General features: G+C 39.0%; 1 protein-coding gene across 1 annotated transcript; it reads left to right on the top strand.

Annotated features, from left to right (window-relative positions):
* The first annotated feature begins 430 nt into the window (after positions 1 to 430).
* On the top strand, positions 431 to 20,152 carry syt9a (synaptotagmin IXa). Its single transcript, XM_077564745.1, has 7 exons — positions 431 to 916; positions 7,701 to 8,199; positions 8,856 to 9,411; positions 13,717 to 13,837; positions 13,926 to 14,097; positions 14,244 to 14,373; positions 18,584 to 20,152. Exons 1-7 carry the CDS (start codon positions 769 to 771, stop codon positions 18,650 to 18,652), a joined length of 1,695 nt encoding a protein of 564 aa, XP_077420871.1. The 5' UTR covers positions 431 to 768; the 3' UTR covers positions 18,653 to 20,152.
* The last annotated feature ends 675 nt before the right edge of the window (positions 20,153 to 20,827 follow it).

Below are 20,827 nucleotides of genomic sequence, written 5' to 3'. Positions count from 1 at the left end.
TAGGCTATTTCAAATGACGTGGATTCAGCTCCCGTTGGGTGACTGTTTGAATGGCTGTATGTCTTCACATATGCCTTGTGATTGGCCGGCGACCAGTCCAAGAAAAAGAAAGAATATACGTTATAGAGTGATGGACTGATATGAATTGAAGGCTGTTGCTAATATATTGATTAACATATAAAGCTGCAGATTATTTATATATATAGCTATTGTAGGCCTATTGTATGTTAATGTTGCACATGTGTACCCAATGAAATGACCATTGAGTGTGTAGTAGGCTATAAGAAGAAATCCTAAATGATACTGAATCGCACATTATGTCATATCATCGTGGAAACACATTTGACAATTTGACACACTGCTCTACTTTCCCGAACATATGAATGCACCACACCACACGGTTTGATGGTGCACCCGTCGTCCGCGGAGGCGCGCGCGTGCACGTTCCAGCACCGTGGACAGAGCGCCACGCCGCAGTGTCAATGCGTGGATTCAACCGGTGGCTTTCCAGCGTGCGGCGGAGCGTGACGGCCACAAATGAGTGAACGGCACACAAGCAGATGCGTTTACTGCACACGTGGGACACGCCAATCGCTTTTTGGCTTACTTTTGGTTTGAGTTTTTCCATTTGTAACCGTCCATCGCGTGGGTAGGCGTGCCATCAGATGAGTGCTCGGCTGGGCTGCGTGGAAAAGCTGAGCGTGAGGAGAGCGGTTGGCTGTGGTGGTGCCTGAGAGAGCCTCCATGATTTAAGGATGCTGTTGGGAAATGCCTGGAGACAGAGATGACGAGATTTGTCAAAAGGCACTTGAACTCCTCTCAGATCTTTGTTCCAAAGGGGAAGTGCAGAGCGAAAACTGCCTGGATTTCATTTACTATTTCCGCGATTTGGCCAGGCCACGCTACACGGACTCAGGTGAGGATCAGCTTAATTAAACGATTTGAAAGGAAATGAAGTCAAATGTGACTTTGTTTGAATGTGCACGTTTTTAACCTGTTTGCCATTTCTTCTGTTACCCATTTCCTAGCAGCTGTTGCTTTGGATTTTGATTGCACTATCATGGGATCATCATAATCAAATTTTATTTGTCTAATCACAGAAGGGTGACATTTTTTACATTACTGAGCATGTTCCTGCTTGCAGTAAAGCCACACTTATCTTCTATGAAAGTTGGATTTACATTTGTGCGTGTGTGCGCGAAATCAACATGGATTCATCACTGGACTTCACTGAACTTGCTAAAACGTGTTGCGAAGGGGGGGAAAAGGTGTGAATTTTCTCAACGTTGGCTCACACATTCAGTCACGTGAGAAAATGAATGGTACGTTTCGAGCACCCAAGCTAGTGCGTGTGCATGCGCGCACGCGCGCGCCTTTGCAATGGAGACAGAGAGCGAAGGCAGAGAGCATGCAGTGTGTTTAAGTGCACGTTTTCAACATGTCTGATCAATTCTCATCATTTGGTTTGAATGATTTGACATTATCCGCCACCCCATGACGTCATTAGTAAATATCTGCGCTCTTTTTTTGGACATCCTCCTTTTGCTCACACTCAAAAGGAAGTCATGAGGTTAAACTAGAACACACCTGTCCACAATGACAGAGCAAAATGATAAGGAGGCATTTATAACTCAGAGGAATGGTGCAATATTTGCAAATAAACTTCCTGTAGAAAAAAGACAGCTTTAGGGATCTGTAGACTAGGGCAATGCCCTTAAATTACTCCCTGGATACAAAAAATAATTGATTAATTGATTATTGGGATTTTTAGTAACACCTATTTGGCATCGTTTGCTTGACTTGAATCTTTAACTTATGCTTGACTTTACTTTAACCTGCAATTATTACCTTGGAATTAATAAAAAAAAAAAGAAAGAGAGAGAAAAAAAGAGTCCAATGGGCTAGGTACATATTGCAGGATGAGAAAACAAGGTGTGGGCAGTTTCACCGATGTTCCAGTGACTCAAACAAAGTCTGTATTGCACCTTTTTCCAAAATGCTACCAAAAAATTCCACTTACAATACAATACAGTGGTGCCTTAAGACATGAGTTCAATTTGTTCCTGACCTCCCGGATAAGTGAAAATGCCCATAGGGTCAATATTTTGTGTGGCCGCCATTATTTTCAAGCACAACCTTTACTCTCTTGGGCCTGGAGTTCAGAGCTTCGCGCGTTGCCACTGGAATCTTTTTTTACTCCTTTATGACGACATCATGGAGCTTGCAGGCATTCGAGACCTTACGCTCCTCCACCTTCTATTTGAAGACACCCCAGAGAGGTTCAATGTGTGCTCAATTTGGACATTTTCACTTGGGGGTGTACTCACTTTTGTTGCCAGGGGATTAGCTAGTAACGGCTGTATTTTGAGTTATTTTGAGGAGATGATAAATTTACACCGTTCTATGAGCTGTACACTGACTACTTTTCATTTTGTGTCAGTGTCATTTTTTCAGTGTTGTCCCAACGAAAGATATAACGAAATATCTGCAGATGTGTGTGGGGGCTTGTACTCACCATCGTGAGATACTGTCTCACACTGAGGGAATCTTCAGACAAATAAGAAGAGCTCAAGAGGGAGGCGTTCTCAGATTGCCTTCTCAGCACTAGGTTGCCTCCTACACTGCTGCATCTTTGAAGGGCCCCATACTCTAAAATTGCTTCACTCTCTTTGTGGTTATACAGTCTCCGAATCCTTCTAGATGACGATAGATTTTGCTCATGCTGCTCTCTGGCAGCCTGTCGCTGTCTTCACATGGCAGGTCTCTCCATTTGTCTACATTCCGCTTCCAAACCTCGCATCCTCTGGTTGGTATTCACAGGATCTCTGAGAGCAGAGAGGACTCTTTGTCAGTTAGTGTGTGAAGCCTTCTGACGGTGCCCACACACAAGTCTTGTTCTCACTAGTCGCTGTGATTTAGTAGACTCGAATTATCTTAGCCAATGTTATCACAGAGAAGCACAATTTTATGATTTTAATTCAATATAACAGGTAGGGCAATATTTGTACTTTTCCATAAATAATTATTTAACACTATACTAGAATTATGTTGACTCAAGATGGAGTTAAAACAATTGAAAGGACTACACTTGAAAATATACCAAGAAAGGGCAAGAACTTTTACAGGATGAAGACAGGCACAATGGGAAAAAATATATCTGAAGACATCAAGCATGATGTACTGTATACTAGTGGTGGGAATCTTTGAATGTCTCACAATTCGATTCTGTTTTTTGGGCCTGCGGTTCGATTCAAAATCGATTTTCGATTAAGAACGATTTTTGATTCAAAATGATTTGATTGACAATGAATTTTGCTTCAATCTATAGATGTGCAAGGAATTGGAATGATCTACTCCAGTCTGACTCGCTAATGCTAATTAGCACGCTACTCGCGGCACTTTTATCACTCAAAAGAATGGCTCCACACTGCAAAAAAAACAACTTTAATTGGAATAGCTTTATCGTGACTTTTTCCTTCTACTCTCTAATGTGGCTACAACTTAACAGTGTATTAGACCGCGTGGAATTACACTGCCCCTAAGTGGCCAAATCAGGTACAACATGAACAGAGCTCCAAATAAGGGCATAAACAGTCAAAAGCTAGACAGTATAAAATAATATAAATAAAATCGATTTCGGGATATTTAAAATCGATTTAAAATCATACTAAATGATAATCGCGATTCTTATGATAATCGATTTTTTGGCACACCCCTACTGTACACAGTAGATCTAAAAAGTCTACACACCCCTGTTCAGATGCCAGGTTTTTCTGTATAAAAAAAACGAGAATAACCTGCAAATTTCAATTGACAAAAGGGGAAGTAAAAAATAAATAAAACTAAGATAAAGTTGCAAAAGTGTGCACACCTTCTAACTGGGGATGTGTGAGTGTTGATTCGGATTCTGCTACCATTTAAAGGGCCCGTAATTAACCTAAAATAAAATTAAGATGTATTCAGAGGCATTATTGGCATTTTTGTCGCCATATCTTACAGAGCAAGCTACAGTACAGTATAGTGCAGTACAGTACGGTCTTATTGGGGTGGCGTGGCTCAATGGTAGAGTGGTCGTCTTGCAACCCAGAGGTTGTGAGTTCGATCCCATGCCATTGTGACCGTGTCAAAGTATCCTTGAGCAAGATACTTAACCTCCTGTTGCTCCTGTTGCTCCACTATCAGTAGGTGAATGAATAGTCAAATGTAAAGCACTTTAAGGGCATTGTAAGGTGGAAAAAGCACTATATATATGTACCGTTTCCCATATTATTCAAAGGTATAATTTGTGAAAGGCTGAAGAAAGAATTTCCAAGGAATTAAATATACAGTTTAACACAATGAAGACAGTTGTCATCAAGTGGACAAAATACTGTAAAGCACAACAGTGACATTGACAAGGACTAAACATCCCTCCAAAATGGATGACCTGATATGAAGAAAACTGGTCAGGGAGGATGCTGAAAGCACCACTGAATGAGCTGCAGGAATTTCTAGCATATTACATATGACCAAAATCTTCTTCATGTCTAGAACATCCAAGCTCGGTTAAATTGCGCAAAAACACACTTGAAATCTCATGTTTTATGGTCTGTTGTTGAAATTTTGGCACACCACCAACATTTGCATTCATGACAGAAAAATGACATCAATACTGCTCATTATCATGATAATGGTTATCTGTATCCAAAGGTCAAAAGGCAGCTGCTAATTTGACATTTTTGGACAAGCATTGTAGAAAAAGTTAGTTGAAAATCTGTTCCACAACTATAACTTTATGAAATGTACCGACTTTATTAACCAATAGCATGCGGCAGAGTCAAGACACAACCTGAGTTCAAGTCTGCCTCACTGCCCTCCCACAGAACGAGGCGCAACCAGCCAATAATAGGTATTGTCAGAATGATACAGCAGACAGCACTGTGCTAGAGCATATGTGTCAGCATGATCTTAACTTCAAGGGAGGTGGTGAGGTCATTTGCTAATTAATCACAGTAGCTAACATTTTCCTCAATCATTAGAAATTGGAACCATCTTCACATATATATACCCATGCTGGTTTTCCCTGCTGCTTCTCAACAGTTGTTGCTGGGCAACAGTTGAGTCCTGCACATGCCGATTAAAATGGTAATGAAACAATATTAAGAGCCTTATTTATTTCATACAAGAATAATTAAATGACAATGCTTGGGAGTCCCGGAGAGAGGATGCAGTCTTTGAACAGCCACAGGAAGAGCATTAATCATGAAATGACCACACGACGCAAAGCTAGCTGCCTATTATATATATTTTGTTACTGTAAATCCAGAGGTGTTTTATGATTTTGCATTTACACACCACTGTAATGGATTTGAAATTAAACTCAAGATCCAAAGAATACGACATCACGTTGTTAAAGGTAGGACATGATATATGTGCTAATTTCAATGTCAACGTAAAAGCTGGTGCTAAAACATAGTCGGTAGCATATATCATTATATGTTATTATAAAAAGACATGCTAATTACAAGTTTTCTTGAAAAGCTGAACAAAAAATGGCTTTATGCGCATCAATCAACCGTAAAACTTAAAAAAATATATGCTGTACTTTCTTTGTGTGACAGCTTTTGTTTCTGACTATAATGTTCCAGCAGTTTTTTTTTTGATATATTTCATGCATCCCACATGAGACATTTAAGACATTTTTCACAAAACCTTTGATGATGATTGGTCCGCTCTTCACCCCGCTGCATGGGGACGAGCACACCATCTTGGTGTAAACAAATGGTGTCCAAACTATGATCTGGGGGCCAGTTATGGCCCACTATCCACTTTTAAGTGGCCCGCGGCATATACTTAAAATGATACCTGCTACAAATAAATTGGTTTTATACTGTACAGCTTTTCTAAATATCGTTGCTGCTATGAGAAAAACATTTGTGTCCATTTTTTTTTTTTTTTTACATTTTTACATTTTTGATATGTCTGCATTCAGTTTCATCCCAAAAAGGTAAAAAAAATTGCAAAAATAAACATAAGTGTTTTTCCACATAGCAGTGCCAATTTACAAATTAACAATTTACAAAGAAACCAGTAACAACATTTCTCTTTCTAACACTGCAATGGATAAAGAGTTTTTGTATAAATTGAAAATGAAAAATGTTTTCCTTCACTTTCTGCTCTGTGTCAAGGTCCAAATTGTAAAAATATCACACAAATGAATGCTTGAAAAATGGTGATCTTACGGCATATTACTCCTGTCTTTGTTCTGAATGTAGAATTTTCTGTCTCAAACACCCCAAACTCTTGTACAATCCTAAACGATTCGCCTTATAGAAATCTGGTCGCATAGCAATTTTGCAATAAAAATTAATGTATAAACAATATGCAATTGCTTGATTGACTGATTTTGGTGTGCTTGATATAGTTAAATAAAATTTAAAAAAAAATCAAAGTAGCTCTTGAAACCTTCAAATTTATTTTGTATGCGGCCATGGAAGAAAAAAACGTTTTGACACCCATGGTGTAAACAAATCCACCATTACACACTTTCCCGCTATTAAAAATAAACATGAAACACTTTTAGAAAACCATTGCTCGGAAGTGTCTGGCTTACTTTAGATAAGTGTTAGTGTATCTCAACATGAAGCATATTGTGTTACTGCTATTTTTGTTTTTGTATTAGAGTTCTACTTTTTCTTTTGTATCAGTACATGCTGTGAAGATGACAAGTTATTTGTTGTTTGGCAAAGTATTAGGAGTTACAGATTATTTTAACTTCCTCTTGCTGGGATTTGACGCCCCCAGGGGATAATTGAGAGACTAGCTTAATCTAATTCAGGACTTAAATTCACTACGATTATAAAATGTTGTGCCTGTAGAAAAGCAGCATTATTTTTACTTGAAAATAATTGGTTGGGGAACCAACCATGGGTGGGCTACATCCCAGGAAACTACAGCACTCTCTTTGACTGTATACCAGTGTTTTGTGGAAAACACTACTTCACTTTTATATTTTTTATGCAGGATCGTGAGAGCTCGGCGGCAGCAATGAATACACATAGACTGATATACTGTGCTAGAATAATTGTGCTCTTTATTCCCCGCAAACAGCAATCAACACACTTCAACGCTAAGCAGCATAATATAATCATCATCAGCGCTTACCTTGACACTAGACCGGAGAGCCGACGGTCCGGGTAGAACAAGCTGCTTAACGGCTGGGCGAACGTACGCTTCCCTCAGCTGACTCTACCAAAACCGTGTGCCGCTCCGTCTTTTATTCGTTAACAATAAGGGCTGAGCGTGAGAAACCGGGCTGGCCAAGCCCTCTCCCAGGCACCCTCGAAAACATGTTTCCGAAGCAGGGAGGACTATAGTATAAACAAGCCATTCAACTTAAGAGTTCCCAGGTTGATTCCGCCCTTGTGCCTAGATTGTTGGACACCTGGACTCGTACAACAGTTCAGGACAACAACATATCCTTATATAAGAGGTTACATGAGGACATATCAAACCATGGTTATTTTCCATTCAACCAGATATACTCACAAACAAGAAAGGAAGTGAGAAACACAAACACTCTGGATAGTACCCCAAAAGAACACTAGTGGATCCAGTGGGGCCATTTCTATAATACAAAGTCAATATTGTAGGAGAGTGTTGCATAAAAGCAGAAACGGTTGCCTTTTGTTCAAACTCCTGTGACTTTTTGTCTTCTACAGATGTGTCGGTGAGTCTGCTATCACTTGTCGTGACAGCCTGCGGCTTGGCTCTGTTTGGGGTCTCCCTGTTTGTGTCTTGGAAGCTCTGCTGGATACCATGGAGGGAGCGTGGTCTCTCCCCCACAGCCAAGGAGCCCCACGGGGGGCACCTCAACCCAGCCATGAGCCCTTTACCCTCACAGCCTGTCCCGAGGCAGCCAGTCTACACGGCCGTGGACCCCCCGGCCCACACCCGCCGTGAGTCGTCCCACTGCTCCATCGCCAAGGAGCCAACTCCGATGGCATCGGTTGTATCTGTGGAGGCTCCGGTAACTCCTGTATCGCCCCCTCCTGTTGCCCTGGCCGCACCGGAGGCCGCCATGAAGATCAGTCACACATCTCCAGACATTCCACTAGATGCCCAGGAAAAAAGTCGGGAAAACGGGGTTCATACCAACCCTCGGTTTCAGAGACAGACGACAGAACCCTCATCCTCCGGACACTCCATATCAGAAATTGGGTCAGTTATTGTATCAAATATATTTTTAAATGTGTAAACCCTTAGTACTTTTGTCACTGGTTTTCAGGTCATGTTTTATCATATAGGGGGTGGACCACAATCCTGTATATTTTAGATGTTTCCCGCAGGATCATTATCAGAGCAGAGCTTGCTAATGAGCTGATCATTTGAGTTGCCCACCTCTGATATAGATCAAAGGATAGAGGAAAAATCTGAACGAAATAACAAAGGACAAATTCAAGCATGTGTTCAGCAGGTGGGTATTTATAAGGGCGTGGTGAGGATTTAAGTTAGGAATCTTCAGCCAACCAAACAACTTTATTTATAAAGCACTTTTCATACATCATAATGCAACTCAAGGTGCTAAACAATTAAAACATCTTCAATACAATAAAAATGAAAAACACCCATCCCCTCAACAATAACATACAAACATGGAGGGGCACAGAGAAACCATGTGAGGAAAAGCACCCAGGAAACCCTGGAGCTAAAAACTAAAAAAAAAAAAAAAAAGCTAAAAGAAAACAGAATAAAAGGCAAAAACTAAGCTAAAAGACAAAATGCTAAAAAGGAACTGGGAACTAAAAAAAATAAATAAAAAGACAGACTCCTACTTCACTCTAATGATGTTCGCTGTTGACCTTCTTTGTCCACAGACAGGGCTCCATCCGCCGGCATATGAACTTGTCAAACCCCGACTTCAACGTGGCCCAGTTCCAAAGGCAGGACTCGCTGACCGGAATGGGCCTTGGCCTTGGACGCCTCAAACCTGAGCTCTACAAACAACGCTCTCTGGAAGGAGACGACGGAAGTCACAGAGGCGGAGGATGCGGGTGCCTCCATTTCATCCTCAAGTTTGACTGTGACCTGGAGCAGTTGATAGTTAAGATCCACAAAGCAGAGGACCTCCCAGCCAAGGATTTCTCTGGAACCTCTGACCCTTACGTTAAGATCTACCTGCTGCCTGACCGGATGACCAAGCATCAGACCAAGGTTCACCGCAAGACGCTAAACCCTGTGTTTGATGAGGTTTTCTTGTTTCCTGTGGCCTACTCAGAGCTTCCTACACGAAAGCTGCACTTCAGCGTCTATGATTTCGACCGATTTTCACGACATGACATTATTGGCCAAGTGGTTGTGGACAACTTCCTGGATCTGGCAGATTTCCCACGGGAGACAAAACTCTGCCGGGAAATCAAATACGTCTCCACGGTGAGTAATTAAAGGCTTTAAAAATGAGGCAGCGTTAAAAATTCCAACTTTGTTTTTAATCTAGAGCTGAAAACAATTCTTCAAATCTTTACAGCCACAAAACTATCTTTTAGCTACAGCGCCATCTGCTGAGACCTCCCAGGAAAATCTCCAGTAAACGCAGAACTGAAAAATAACCGCGTGAGATATTATTGTGACTCGATTTTGAAGTCATATTCCTGTGCCCGAGCTCAAGTTCAAACATGCAAGCTTGGTGCAAATTATGTACCCTAATAAGATGTAGAAATCGGACGTCAGACAACAATAGAGGAATCCATTGTGAATGTAAAACCTGAATGAAAACATTGCATAATCAATATTTCATCCAATCAAAGGGACTGAGAGAAAAGACAATTAAACTACCCTTAAAAACTCTCATTTTCTTTGATTAATGCAGTCTGTGATACACAATCAATAAGACACAGATGTTCCTAATTAAAAAGGGACCCATTTTAGTAGCTCTCTGCTGTAAACTGAAAAACAGAAAATTAGAGGTGGCAAGAGATAGATTTGGACACACTTGAGCTTGGAATCTCAGCAAAGACATTTTAACAAGCTTGTAGTAGACTCTCATGTGCAGACAATATATTTTATTTTATTTTTTTTGTCACTCAGAGAGGTATCCATTCAACCGTGATTATTATCTGCACTGGTATAGCGATACACTGCATCATACTGCGAGGAGGTTCTAATATTTTGGTCACCTGAATCGGGTACATGAGAGGGTGAAAATATATGCTGTAGTGCAGTTATGATTCGCAGCAATAATACACTTTTTTTTGTTTGCTGAATACATCCTAATAGTGTCAATCAAAACTGAGGATTATCTTTAGAAAGATACGGCGAGTGTATTTTATATTGTGTTAACTTGGTGAACCTAACGTAGCCAATTAAAAGGCATTTTGGAATTTTTAAAAAATATAATTGATTTAAAAAAATTTGAATTTGAATTTGAAAAATTAAAAAAATAAGAATAAAAAGAGAGAGCAATGTCAAATTGGTAAAATTACCGAATGAACAATACTGAGCTCTCCAGAAAATAAATAAATAAATAAAAAAATATATAAAAATATCTATATATATATATATAGAATTGATTAAGGACATGATTATCAACATAACAAAAACATTAACAAATAGAACACAATTTAATTAATTGTGGTCTATATTTGTGCGTACATTTTTCAATAGGCATAAAATGCCAATGTGAATTGGAGTCTTCAAACAATTAAATCAAATTAAATATCTGAAACACACAAAGACCAGAGGAAGCAATAGGGGCTGTGTAAAGAAGTCATTAGCAACAGCTTAAACATACTTTTTTTGTGCTTGGCCTCAATGGAAGGAAAAGGAGTAAAAGCTGCCCCCCCCGTGTAATTGCAAGATCTCATTTATTGAAATTACAACCAAAAGCAATCAAACTACACAGTGCATTGGCTGAGTATAATGTCTCCAAAAGACTTTGAGTGCATTTTGTATCCACACAGGGAGCTGTTGCTGGCTCGGAAGGGCCAGCCAAATATGTTTGCCTGCTTAATTGGGCCAGGCTAATATCAATAACTTCTTATTGATATCAATCCCAATTTTTTCAGCACTTCCAAATGTAATCATGAGATTTTGTCACATTGGGATGCATTATGTAAATTTGGTCATATTTGTTTATGGTCATTTTCTACATCATGGTGAACCATCCAAAACTGAGTGTGTGCTTAAGGCAATTTTATTTAAATATTTGCTAACATACTGTATGAGGCTGTTGATCCTGACATCAAATTTTGTGAGTAGCAGTAGGATTTCATGGTCTCACATTCATCTGAATGCTCATATCCGTATCATTACAGCTGGCCTCTAAAAATACTGTTTATTCATTAGTGCCTCTAAAAATAATCGGCACAGTCAACTTTGAGTGTGCTTCATCCAGACCATGAAAGCACAATGCGTGCATTTGCGTTTACACGGAGGCAGCGTCAATGAGGATGAATAATTATAGAGTGAGCGCAGATGGATGTCAATGTCAGACACATTTGTCATCTTCAATTCTCTAATATTACTTTGTGATGGCTGCTGACCTTTATCCCTGGTGTAATCTTATTTCGTATTTGATTCATATTAATCTATTGCCTTTTGTTTATTGGAGCGTCAATAGTATGAGCTCCCAAAAAGTTGATCGAGATGTTGTTCTCAGAGACTTGAGCAGTTATTGATTTTGACAATACTGAATTGTGTGCAAAATGTGAATTGATGTTTGCTTATGGGCGTTGCCATTTCCCCCATGTTGATAGTTAATCGGTCCTACAATAGAATAATAGCATGTGTCAGTGGCATATGATTGGCTGTCTGGTGCTTTTCAATCATATGATGATGTGTTTTCGTTACCATTCCTGGAAGCTCAGCTCCGGCACACACACAAATACACGCACAGCACAGACTGTTGCACGCGCAAAAGCCAACACAGTCTTTGTAAATACTGTACAGTACATCCCAGCAAGAGAATTAGTTGCAGCCATCGGCAATTTCAGCAAATTCAATCGAATGGAGAAAAATTAGAGGGTAATTGCTGCATCAATATTTCCTGTGACGCCGACCATATTGTGTGTTTCACTGCCAGATTTTACAATCTGTTATAGCAAGATGATTGAGAATGCCTTCACTTAAGCACAATTTTGCTCATATGATATATGCACTTATTGTCACTGTATCCATTTTATAATGACATTTCAGGTGCTCGTCTCAATAAAACACAAGTTTTAAATAATAAAGTATAAATGAATATTCTGAAGAAAAAAAAAGGTAAATACAAATAAAAAAAACTCCTTTGTTTTGCACGGACAAATTGACATATTAAATATTTTTTCATTAAAGGAGACAGTATGTAAGATTTAGTGCCAACTAGTCATCTCCCTCTGCTTTGCTCTCACTAATTTTGGCTAGCTTCTACCGCTAGCTGCTCCTGTTAGCCACTCCAGCTAGTTTTTGCTAGCCATTCTTGCTCGCTAGCTCATTCGCTCGCTTACTCCAAATAACAATTGGTAGTAATAAGTGTTTAGTTTATTTAAAAAAAACAAACATTAAACAGAACATTAAAAATGGCTGCACCAGATTTAGCACAATGCTAATTTTGAACTGTAGTCCCCAAAGAATACAGAACAAAGTTAAATTACATTCAAGCAACATGCAAATACAAATACTGTGCCATCAAATTGCAAGTCTTGAAGTGCTGAGTTATAAAGTGCAACAGTTTTTTAAAAATCTATTACAAAAGCAAAATCCAATCCAGTGAAGTAGTGGTTATAGTAATAGCGGCAATTGTAGCCATCAGACAGTATCGTATGAGGTGCCTCTGTGAGGCACCGGATGTTCACCACTAAATGGCACTAAATACTATAAACTGTCTTTTTAATACTTCACACACAACTTCTTAAAGTCTTGGTGAAAGCTGTTATTTCCAGCTACTAGTTTCTACGGGGTTTGTTGCTAAATGTAGCCCTCGTGTGTAAACGTAAACGCAAGCGTCAATAAAATGCGAAGAAAGGGCAAAATAGATAACCAAACACAAAGAAAGATTCTGATAAAGATTATCAAACCTACAATAATTTCTGGAAAAACATAAATAAAAATAAAACAAGTATGTTAATGTGCTGCATAAATTCCATGGAGTAGGATTATAAATAATGAAGGGTAATTAAATACCATCATCTGCTTCTGTAGTTGGCAGAATACTACAAGCGCCTTCTCTCCCCACTTCTTTTTGCATCTTAGCCAAGAAGATGCCCTATTTTTTTGTTATTTTTTGTGGTAGAGTGCCCATGAGATTAACCGCAGTAATGCTTTGGCTAAGACTCAAACACCTGGCTATAATTTATTGAGCTATTGCCAAGTGTGCATCAGTATAGCGCCTTGAAATGCCCACTTGCACAAGTGAAATTCCACCTTAAAAATGTTTTTGCCTCGTCACGTCCAACAAATTATTGAAGCATTTCAGAGCAAATCAGACAACAGTTTCCCACCAGATATATTTGTGTGCTGCTTCTCACCTCTTCTCTGAGTTATTTTAAGAGCAAGTGATAAGTGTGCTTCTGCCTTTCTTCATCCTAACATACCGCAAGTCTCCATTTGTGGAGAAACAAGAGCATGCCCTAATTAAAGCACATTCTCACATCCCTGCACACTTAGCCAATGCCATAAAAACAGTAGTAATGACCGTTTACCTATATTTAATATCAATCATATGATTTGTGATTTGTCTTTTTCTTTCGAATCTTTTAGGACAACGTGGACCTGGGTGATCTAATGTTTTCTCTGTGTTACTTACCAACTGCCGGAAGACTGACCATCACAATGATAAAGGCTCGCAATCTGAAGGCCATGGACATTACGGGTGCATCTGGTAATTTACAAGCCTCATTCTGTTTACATGACTTGCTTTGACTTGTGTTCTGAATCTGTTTGAATATGGTCTTAAAAAAAACTTCCAGATCCATACGTGAAGGTTTCACTCATGTGTGACGGTCGAAGACTGAAGAAGCGGAAGACCTCCACAAAAAGGAACACTTTGAATCCAGTCTATAACGAGGCCATTGTTTTCGATGTCCTCCCTGAGAACATAGAGCAGATCAGCCTGTTGATTGCGGTGATGGATTATGACCGGTGAGAAAAGTGGCTTTGACTATTGCAAACTTGGCAATCACACAACATGTTGACCTTCTTTCCTTGTTAGTCACTTTTAATATTGTATACCACAATGCAGCTGTTGACCAAACATTATTGTCTTGTCTTTGCCCCTGTGTGCACAGAGTCGGTCATAATGAGGTCATCGGTGTGTGCCGCGTTGGCAACGATGCAGACAACCTCGGTCGGGACCACTGGAGTGAAATGCTCACGTACCCACGAAAACCTGTCGCCCACTGGCATCCTCTTGTGGAGGTGATGACTTGAATAAGATCCGCCTTTTATGTGTGTCTATGCAAGCAGCAGGACTGACATTTTCAGTATTCTAACATTTGTTGAATACAGCGAAACCTCGGTGTTTGAACGTCTCGGAACTTGTACAAATCGGACTTCGTCCAAAAAATCGCGCCGTTGTAACTACTTCCGTAAATACTGGCACAAGGACCCCCCCTTAGCTGTTCAACAACGTGCCTGATGCTAAACAGCGCACAAGGACCCCTTGGTAGTCTAACAATATGCCCAATGTAAAATACACTAACTCAGCACTAATATAAAGCATGCATTCATTAACATAGCATTTTTCATCCACTAAGGCAATCACATCACAACAAAAAAAGGTAAGGTATTTTTTATTGTTTAAATACTGTACAGGGTGTACATGTTTTTTACATAAATAGTAATTAAAATAGGAATTTTCTGTTTTTGGAGCTTGGGAACGGATTAATTGCATTTACATTATTTCCTATGAGAAAAAATGTTTTGGAGGGTGAACAATTTGGACTTTGAACACTTCTCAGGAATGAATTGTGTTCAAACGCCGAGGTACCACTTAAAAATGCTAGAACGGAACCTAAAAATTCAAACGAAATAGTAATTAAAATAGGAATTTTCTGGTTTTGGAGCTTGGGAACGGATTAATTGCATTTACATTATTTCCTATGAGAAAAAATGTTTTGGAGGTTGAACAATTTGGACTTTGAACACTTCTCAGGAATGAATTGTGTTCAAACTCCGAGGTACCACTGTACTTAAAAATGCTAGAACGGAACCTAAAAATTCAAACGAGCCACTCGTACAACCTGACCAAAATGTTTGGGAGAATTAGTCCTCAAAAGTTGTCCAGGAACGTGCCCTTTTCGTCACACATGAGATTTTAGCAAGACAACAATAGCCAGTTTTCCAACCAATTGTTTTGAATTTTTTAAGCGTATTTACTGAAAATGCGCAAAACGGACATGCGATTTATGCCCATTTCAATCTGTTCTTTTTTTGTGAATATTAAAAGGCGACTCTGCCACTGTAGGTGGCGGTATACACCATAGAGATGTGATCCACCAGTAATTTAAAAGAAGAAGAAGACCAGGAAGTGACTGCGCCGTGCAATGACGTCGTATGAGTTTTCTTTTGTAATTCTTGATAAATCGTAGCGTTTCTTTGCTGTTTTCCATCTATATTCGCTTCTTTAATTAATTCCAAAAAGATTTATGTTTCGTCGTCCCCCCAAACATACCCTACTTTATCGTCCGACATTGCTTTGGGACTACAAACGTACGTGTGATGTAATATCTGGTCAAAACATAGCCAAAATTCACATTCTCCTTTTTTTGATACGCTCTAAGCGTAAAAAAAACAACTTTTTTTTTTTGCGAATTTTGGGTCCTTTTTCAAATTTCTACCATTTCCATTCAGTTGAATTTTTGCATTTCTTGAAATTTCGAATAAAAATGGGTGGATGGAAACCCGACTACTGACATCATCAGTAATAATAATCTTTCTATTTACATTTCAAAGAATAGCTTAACAATGAACTAGTTCATACATTTGTACAGGAAATTGCAGACTAGATGATGAGTATGGGATGCCGAGTCTTTTATTCTTTTTAAAGGTAAAATGCGTGCATCTAATGAAGTGGCCATGCAGTGAGTCCATATTGGCAATGTGCAGAAAATGTCCAAGTAAAACAAATTGAAGTCTGGTCTCGGTGGACGTATTTTAGAGTCTAACCTCGGGGAAAGAGGTTCAAGTGTTTTGGCTCTGGGGAGACAGCTTGAAGTGGAGCGAGAGAAAAAGCTCTCTCTGCCAGGCTTGGCTTTAATTCCGAAGCCCATGCCTTTGAATTAATTATCTGCAAAATCGTGGCAGTCTTTTGTCAGAAGGAAAAGAGGGCGTTAAGAGAATTCATCACCTCATTAACTTCCTTAATGAGAAAGGGTAGACTGCTGGTCAGATTCTATTGTCAGTGTGAATGGTGGCAAGTGGACCTCCTAAGTACAGGGAAAAAAAAAGCAGGCATACAGTACACTTTATTTCTTAACTAGAACTTTCAACTCAACAAATTGCTTAGGGATACTGTGACTGAGCTGAAAATGTCCCCAAAAGTGTTTCCTCCTTTTTTTTTGTATTTCAGAACCAGCAAGTGCCAAGGTTGAGAAAATGAATACCTCACTCATCCGAAAGAGACACATAACATTTGATTGAGCTTAAGTCCTTGAGAGATGGCACAGCTATGCGGTCCTTTCATAAAACTGCTTAGCAAAGTGAGCAGTAAAAAGCGTAAGAAAAAAAAAAAGTTTCATTAAGTGTAGAAGACTGACTCACACATGATAGCATTAGTTTGAATGGTTGGCTTTTAAATGTCAGTCAATAAAAAATGGAATTAAATAGCTGGACTTGAAACAAGCAACTAGAGAAAAACAAAAAAACAAAAGAGTGGTGTCGCAAAAGAAAACATGGTGAGACAAAAAGACCGAACAGGGAAGAAGACCAGCAAAAAAGCAATTGAGCAAGTGAGCTCAATGAAACTCGTTGAGACCAAGCTCGCAACATCATTAATAGCATCTCATGTTTTGTACTTATCAAAAAGCTCCCTGCTTTCCTCCTGGCTTGTACCAGTTACGTCATTTTAAATTGTTATCAGTGTTCTTATTTTAAATAGCGCGGTGGGAAACTAATGAGAGGGAAAAGCAAAGACAAAGCCTTGTCATGATTTGGCCTAAGGCAAGATGAGATGGTTTTTCTTGCACTGGAAATACAATCAACTTTCTATGGTCAGGTCACATCGCTGTTAATAGAAAAAAAAGATGGTGTGCAATTTTCTTATAATAGTCACATTTTGTTTGAATTAACCATAAAAAGAGAAAAATAGAAATATAATCTGTAGATTTCAAAGGCCTCCCCTTCGCAGTGGCTGCAGTAATACAGCAAACAACCACCAGGTAGCAGTAATGATCCTTTGACTTACATATTATTGACCTCAACAGTGGCCTAGCAAATGATACATTCTGTAATCATGTCCAGTTAGACATTTAAAAAAAAAAATAATTAAAAAAAAGGGGAAAAAAAGCTATGTTAAGAGCCATTTTTGTCATCTGGAATTAACGCAGGTCTGTCATATTCTCCACTATTAATCCACACTTTTACATCACTACTGTATTATCAAAATGTGTCTGCAATTTATCATGAGGGTGAAAAAGGCAAGCTCCGGAGCAGAGGACGATTTAATTGACACAACAAAACATTTGAACGATTCTGTCATCTCAATCTCAACAAGCTCGAACATTGATAAAAATGGCATAGCTAGCCACTATAGCCAGCTAGCTAGCTGAAGTTTGCTGCTCTAAATTTAAAATGTTTGTTTGCACCCGTGATAGCCAAATACTGGTTTGCCCGGTTTATTTATAGCAGACATGTTCAGTTTAATCCAACTTTTCTTCACAATACATTCATGAAAAACCTTTCGTCACAGTATCCTTCATTTCAAGCGGGTTAGCACTTTTGCTAACGCTACATGCTAACGAGCCAAGCTCAATAACAGCATAGAGGACCAACAACAATTGAGACACAAAAGTTAGTTTTGAGCTAAAAGATGAGGGGAAAACACCTAAATAGCTGAATGTCTCATGAATGTAAGAAATTGACACTCAAACACATTTTTGTGTAAATCATGTATACTTGCGCTTAGGCTTTGCCCAAAAAATATTCTCAATAAAACAATAAGTACAATGCCTTTTTAGTTCTTGATGTATTAATGTGTGTATAATGTTTGTTGGCAACTATATTTTAAGAGAAACATCTCATGAAGTAAATAAAAGGCACGATGGGAACGTATTGCACATGTTCAGCAACATGAAAGTGTGAAAAGTGTTTTCAATTAAATCTATTGGGGGGTTTGAATGGAAATGAAAGACCCGTTCTGGCCCAAATTCAGAGCTAAAGCACTGTTAAAAACACAATATTTGGAAATAATCCAAATAAAAACCAGTGATCTGGCTCTGAATTAAAAACAAAAACAAACAAAAACTCCAGTGAAATGTCAACTATGAAGTACCCCCTTGGTTGGGAGTTTTGCTTCCAGGCCGGTCAAGTGTTATCTTTGATGAGTCACTATATTTGCCTGTGAATACCGCAACATTTATACTACCAATATTTTCATTCTGTGCTTTTTTTCCCTTTCTTTTTTTTGCAGTACCAGGGGACCACAGGTAGTAGCCAGGGAGGATCCTGTAACTCTCTGAAGGCACCTCCCTCTCCATAGCCCAGAATAACATTTTATGTAACATCTCGACAGGCCCTGGGCTCAGCCTTGTGCTGCTGTGGATTACTGCACATGCACAATGGAGAGAATAGTGCAGCCAGCCAAGATGATTCGGGATGGAGAGAGACACAACTGGATCAGTTGCATGTTGAATGATCACATTGATGGATGTTTTGTTTTTTATAATGTTCCATGAGAAAAAAAAAAACGGCATACGAAGACATCCGTCGTCTGTCTTCCTGGGTTTACACGAGTCACTGTTTTTACATTGTCTTGTTATTTGTCTTTATCTGAGGTGAGTCTGTAATTGCAAAAATGTTCTTTACAACCAGTCAAACTGCCTTTTCTCCTCTTTCATTTGGTGGTGATTGGTGCATGAGGTCTTGCTTATTGGGATATCTCCCCTTGTTTGTTTGTTTGTTTGCCTCGACTTTGGGCTTTTTATGTGTTGTTCTGTTTGTTGACGTGTAGTGGAAGTTGATTTCTCAAGAAAGTGTTTGTCAATGAAGAAAAAAAAAACAACTAAATATTGTCAGTAAATATGATGAAATCAAAAATAGCCATTTTCGATCCAATTTTACAAGCATAATTTTTCTCTTCAAATTGATACATTTGTTTTTTTTTAATGCTTTGACACGTTAAAAACTCACATGCACTCGTTTACCTAGCAGATTTGAGAATATTTCAAATAATAGGCCCACTTAAAAAAATAGATAATGATACAAGAAGAAAAAGTCAATACTTGGGAACGAATCTTAATATTACAAACATAAATCTTAATTAAGATTAAGACGATGGATGACGTCTCGTTACATACTTGCAACAACGGATAAAGTTGGTGGGAGACGGTGGCTGCTGGGTACATATGTGTTTATATACGTATATACAATATAAGAGTAGACCTCAAATATTGTGATTAACAATAACCCAATAACAAAAGGCCTTCTAAAATTAGTGTATCACAAGAAAAAAATTCTCTGATGGAGCAGCTGCTTCTAGAAGCAGATTGTGAATTCCAAAGATTAGTTTAAACCCTAAATCCTGGAATCACATCACAGTCATCCCTTTCAATGCTCCATCTGATGGATCTCAGCCCTGGCACTACGGACACAATCAAATGTGTTATTCATAATTTGTCGAGATGTTGTCCAACCCTAAAATGGTTGTCTTATGATGAACTTGTGTTTTGGTTCTTATTTGCATGCAAACATGAAATGGCTGAAGGTGATCCTATTGTTGGTCTGGAAAATAATAGCAGATTTTTCCCCCTCATTGTAATCAATTCAAGAATGACTGGATATGATTGAACATCAACACATTCTTTTTTTCTCTTCCAATTCCTTGTCATGTGAACTAACAAATGTTCTTTTATCTACCTAAAATGTTTTGAGATTGCCACGTCTCTCTACTGTGCCTATGTGGATGTTATTTTTTAGGCTAGTGCTGTTCTGTTTTACCTGTTTAACGGAAAGCAGTTACAATAAAGCGTCGTAATTGCAATCAGATGACTTTCCGTCATTTTTATTCGCAGACACTACATTATACAGACGCTCCCCTACTTACGAACATTCGAGTTACGAACAACGTTACATACGAACAGGTCTGCGCGCATGCGCGCATGTCAAAAAATGTTCGGAAAGAGATGCTGTAAATTCGATTTTTTATTGCGCACCTTTTTCCGAGTACTGTAGTGCTTCTTTCCGCCGCTAATACCGACGCTTGGCGCTGTGAGAGCTCACCCAGCATTGGAGGCTCAGCAACGTGTCGAGGAGGAGGAAGAAGAAGAAACGCCTGTCGCTCATAGATAAAGCCATCGCACTCTTCGAGCAGCAAGACCCAAATATTGAACGTTGCACAAAGGTTGCAAATCAATTGAATGATGCCATACAGTGCTACCGCATCATTTATGAGGAAAAAAGAAGAAAACTGTGCAATTGTAGTTAGATCGCTTCTTTCGGCCAGTTTCTAGTAAATCCTCCAAGGAAGATACTCATCAACCCTCATCTTCTTCTCCTCGACCCTCAACTTCTTCCTACATTGAAGTTACGGAGGAGGAAGTAACTTTTGAAGCTCATTACAGCGACGACGAAGAACCTCTCATGATATAAAATCCTCCTCCTCCTCCTCCTCCATCAAATCCTTAAGCATCGAGTACATCTTCCAAAAGTAAGTTAA

Source organism: Vanacampus margaritifer, chromosome 4, assembly GCF_051991255.1.
Source record: "Vanacampus margaritifer isolate UIUO_Vmar chromosome 4, RoL_Vmar_1.0, whole genome shotgun sequence".
NCBI classification, from domain to species: domain Eukaryota; kingdom Metazoa; phylum Chordata; class Actinopteri; order Syngnathiformes; family Syngnathidae; genus Vanacampus; species Vanacampus margaritifer.
The sequence above is the reverse complement of the archived record's forward strand: the minus strand, read 5'-3'. Positions and strand labels throughout refer to the sequence as shown.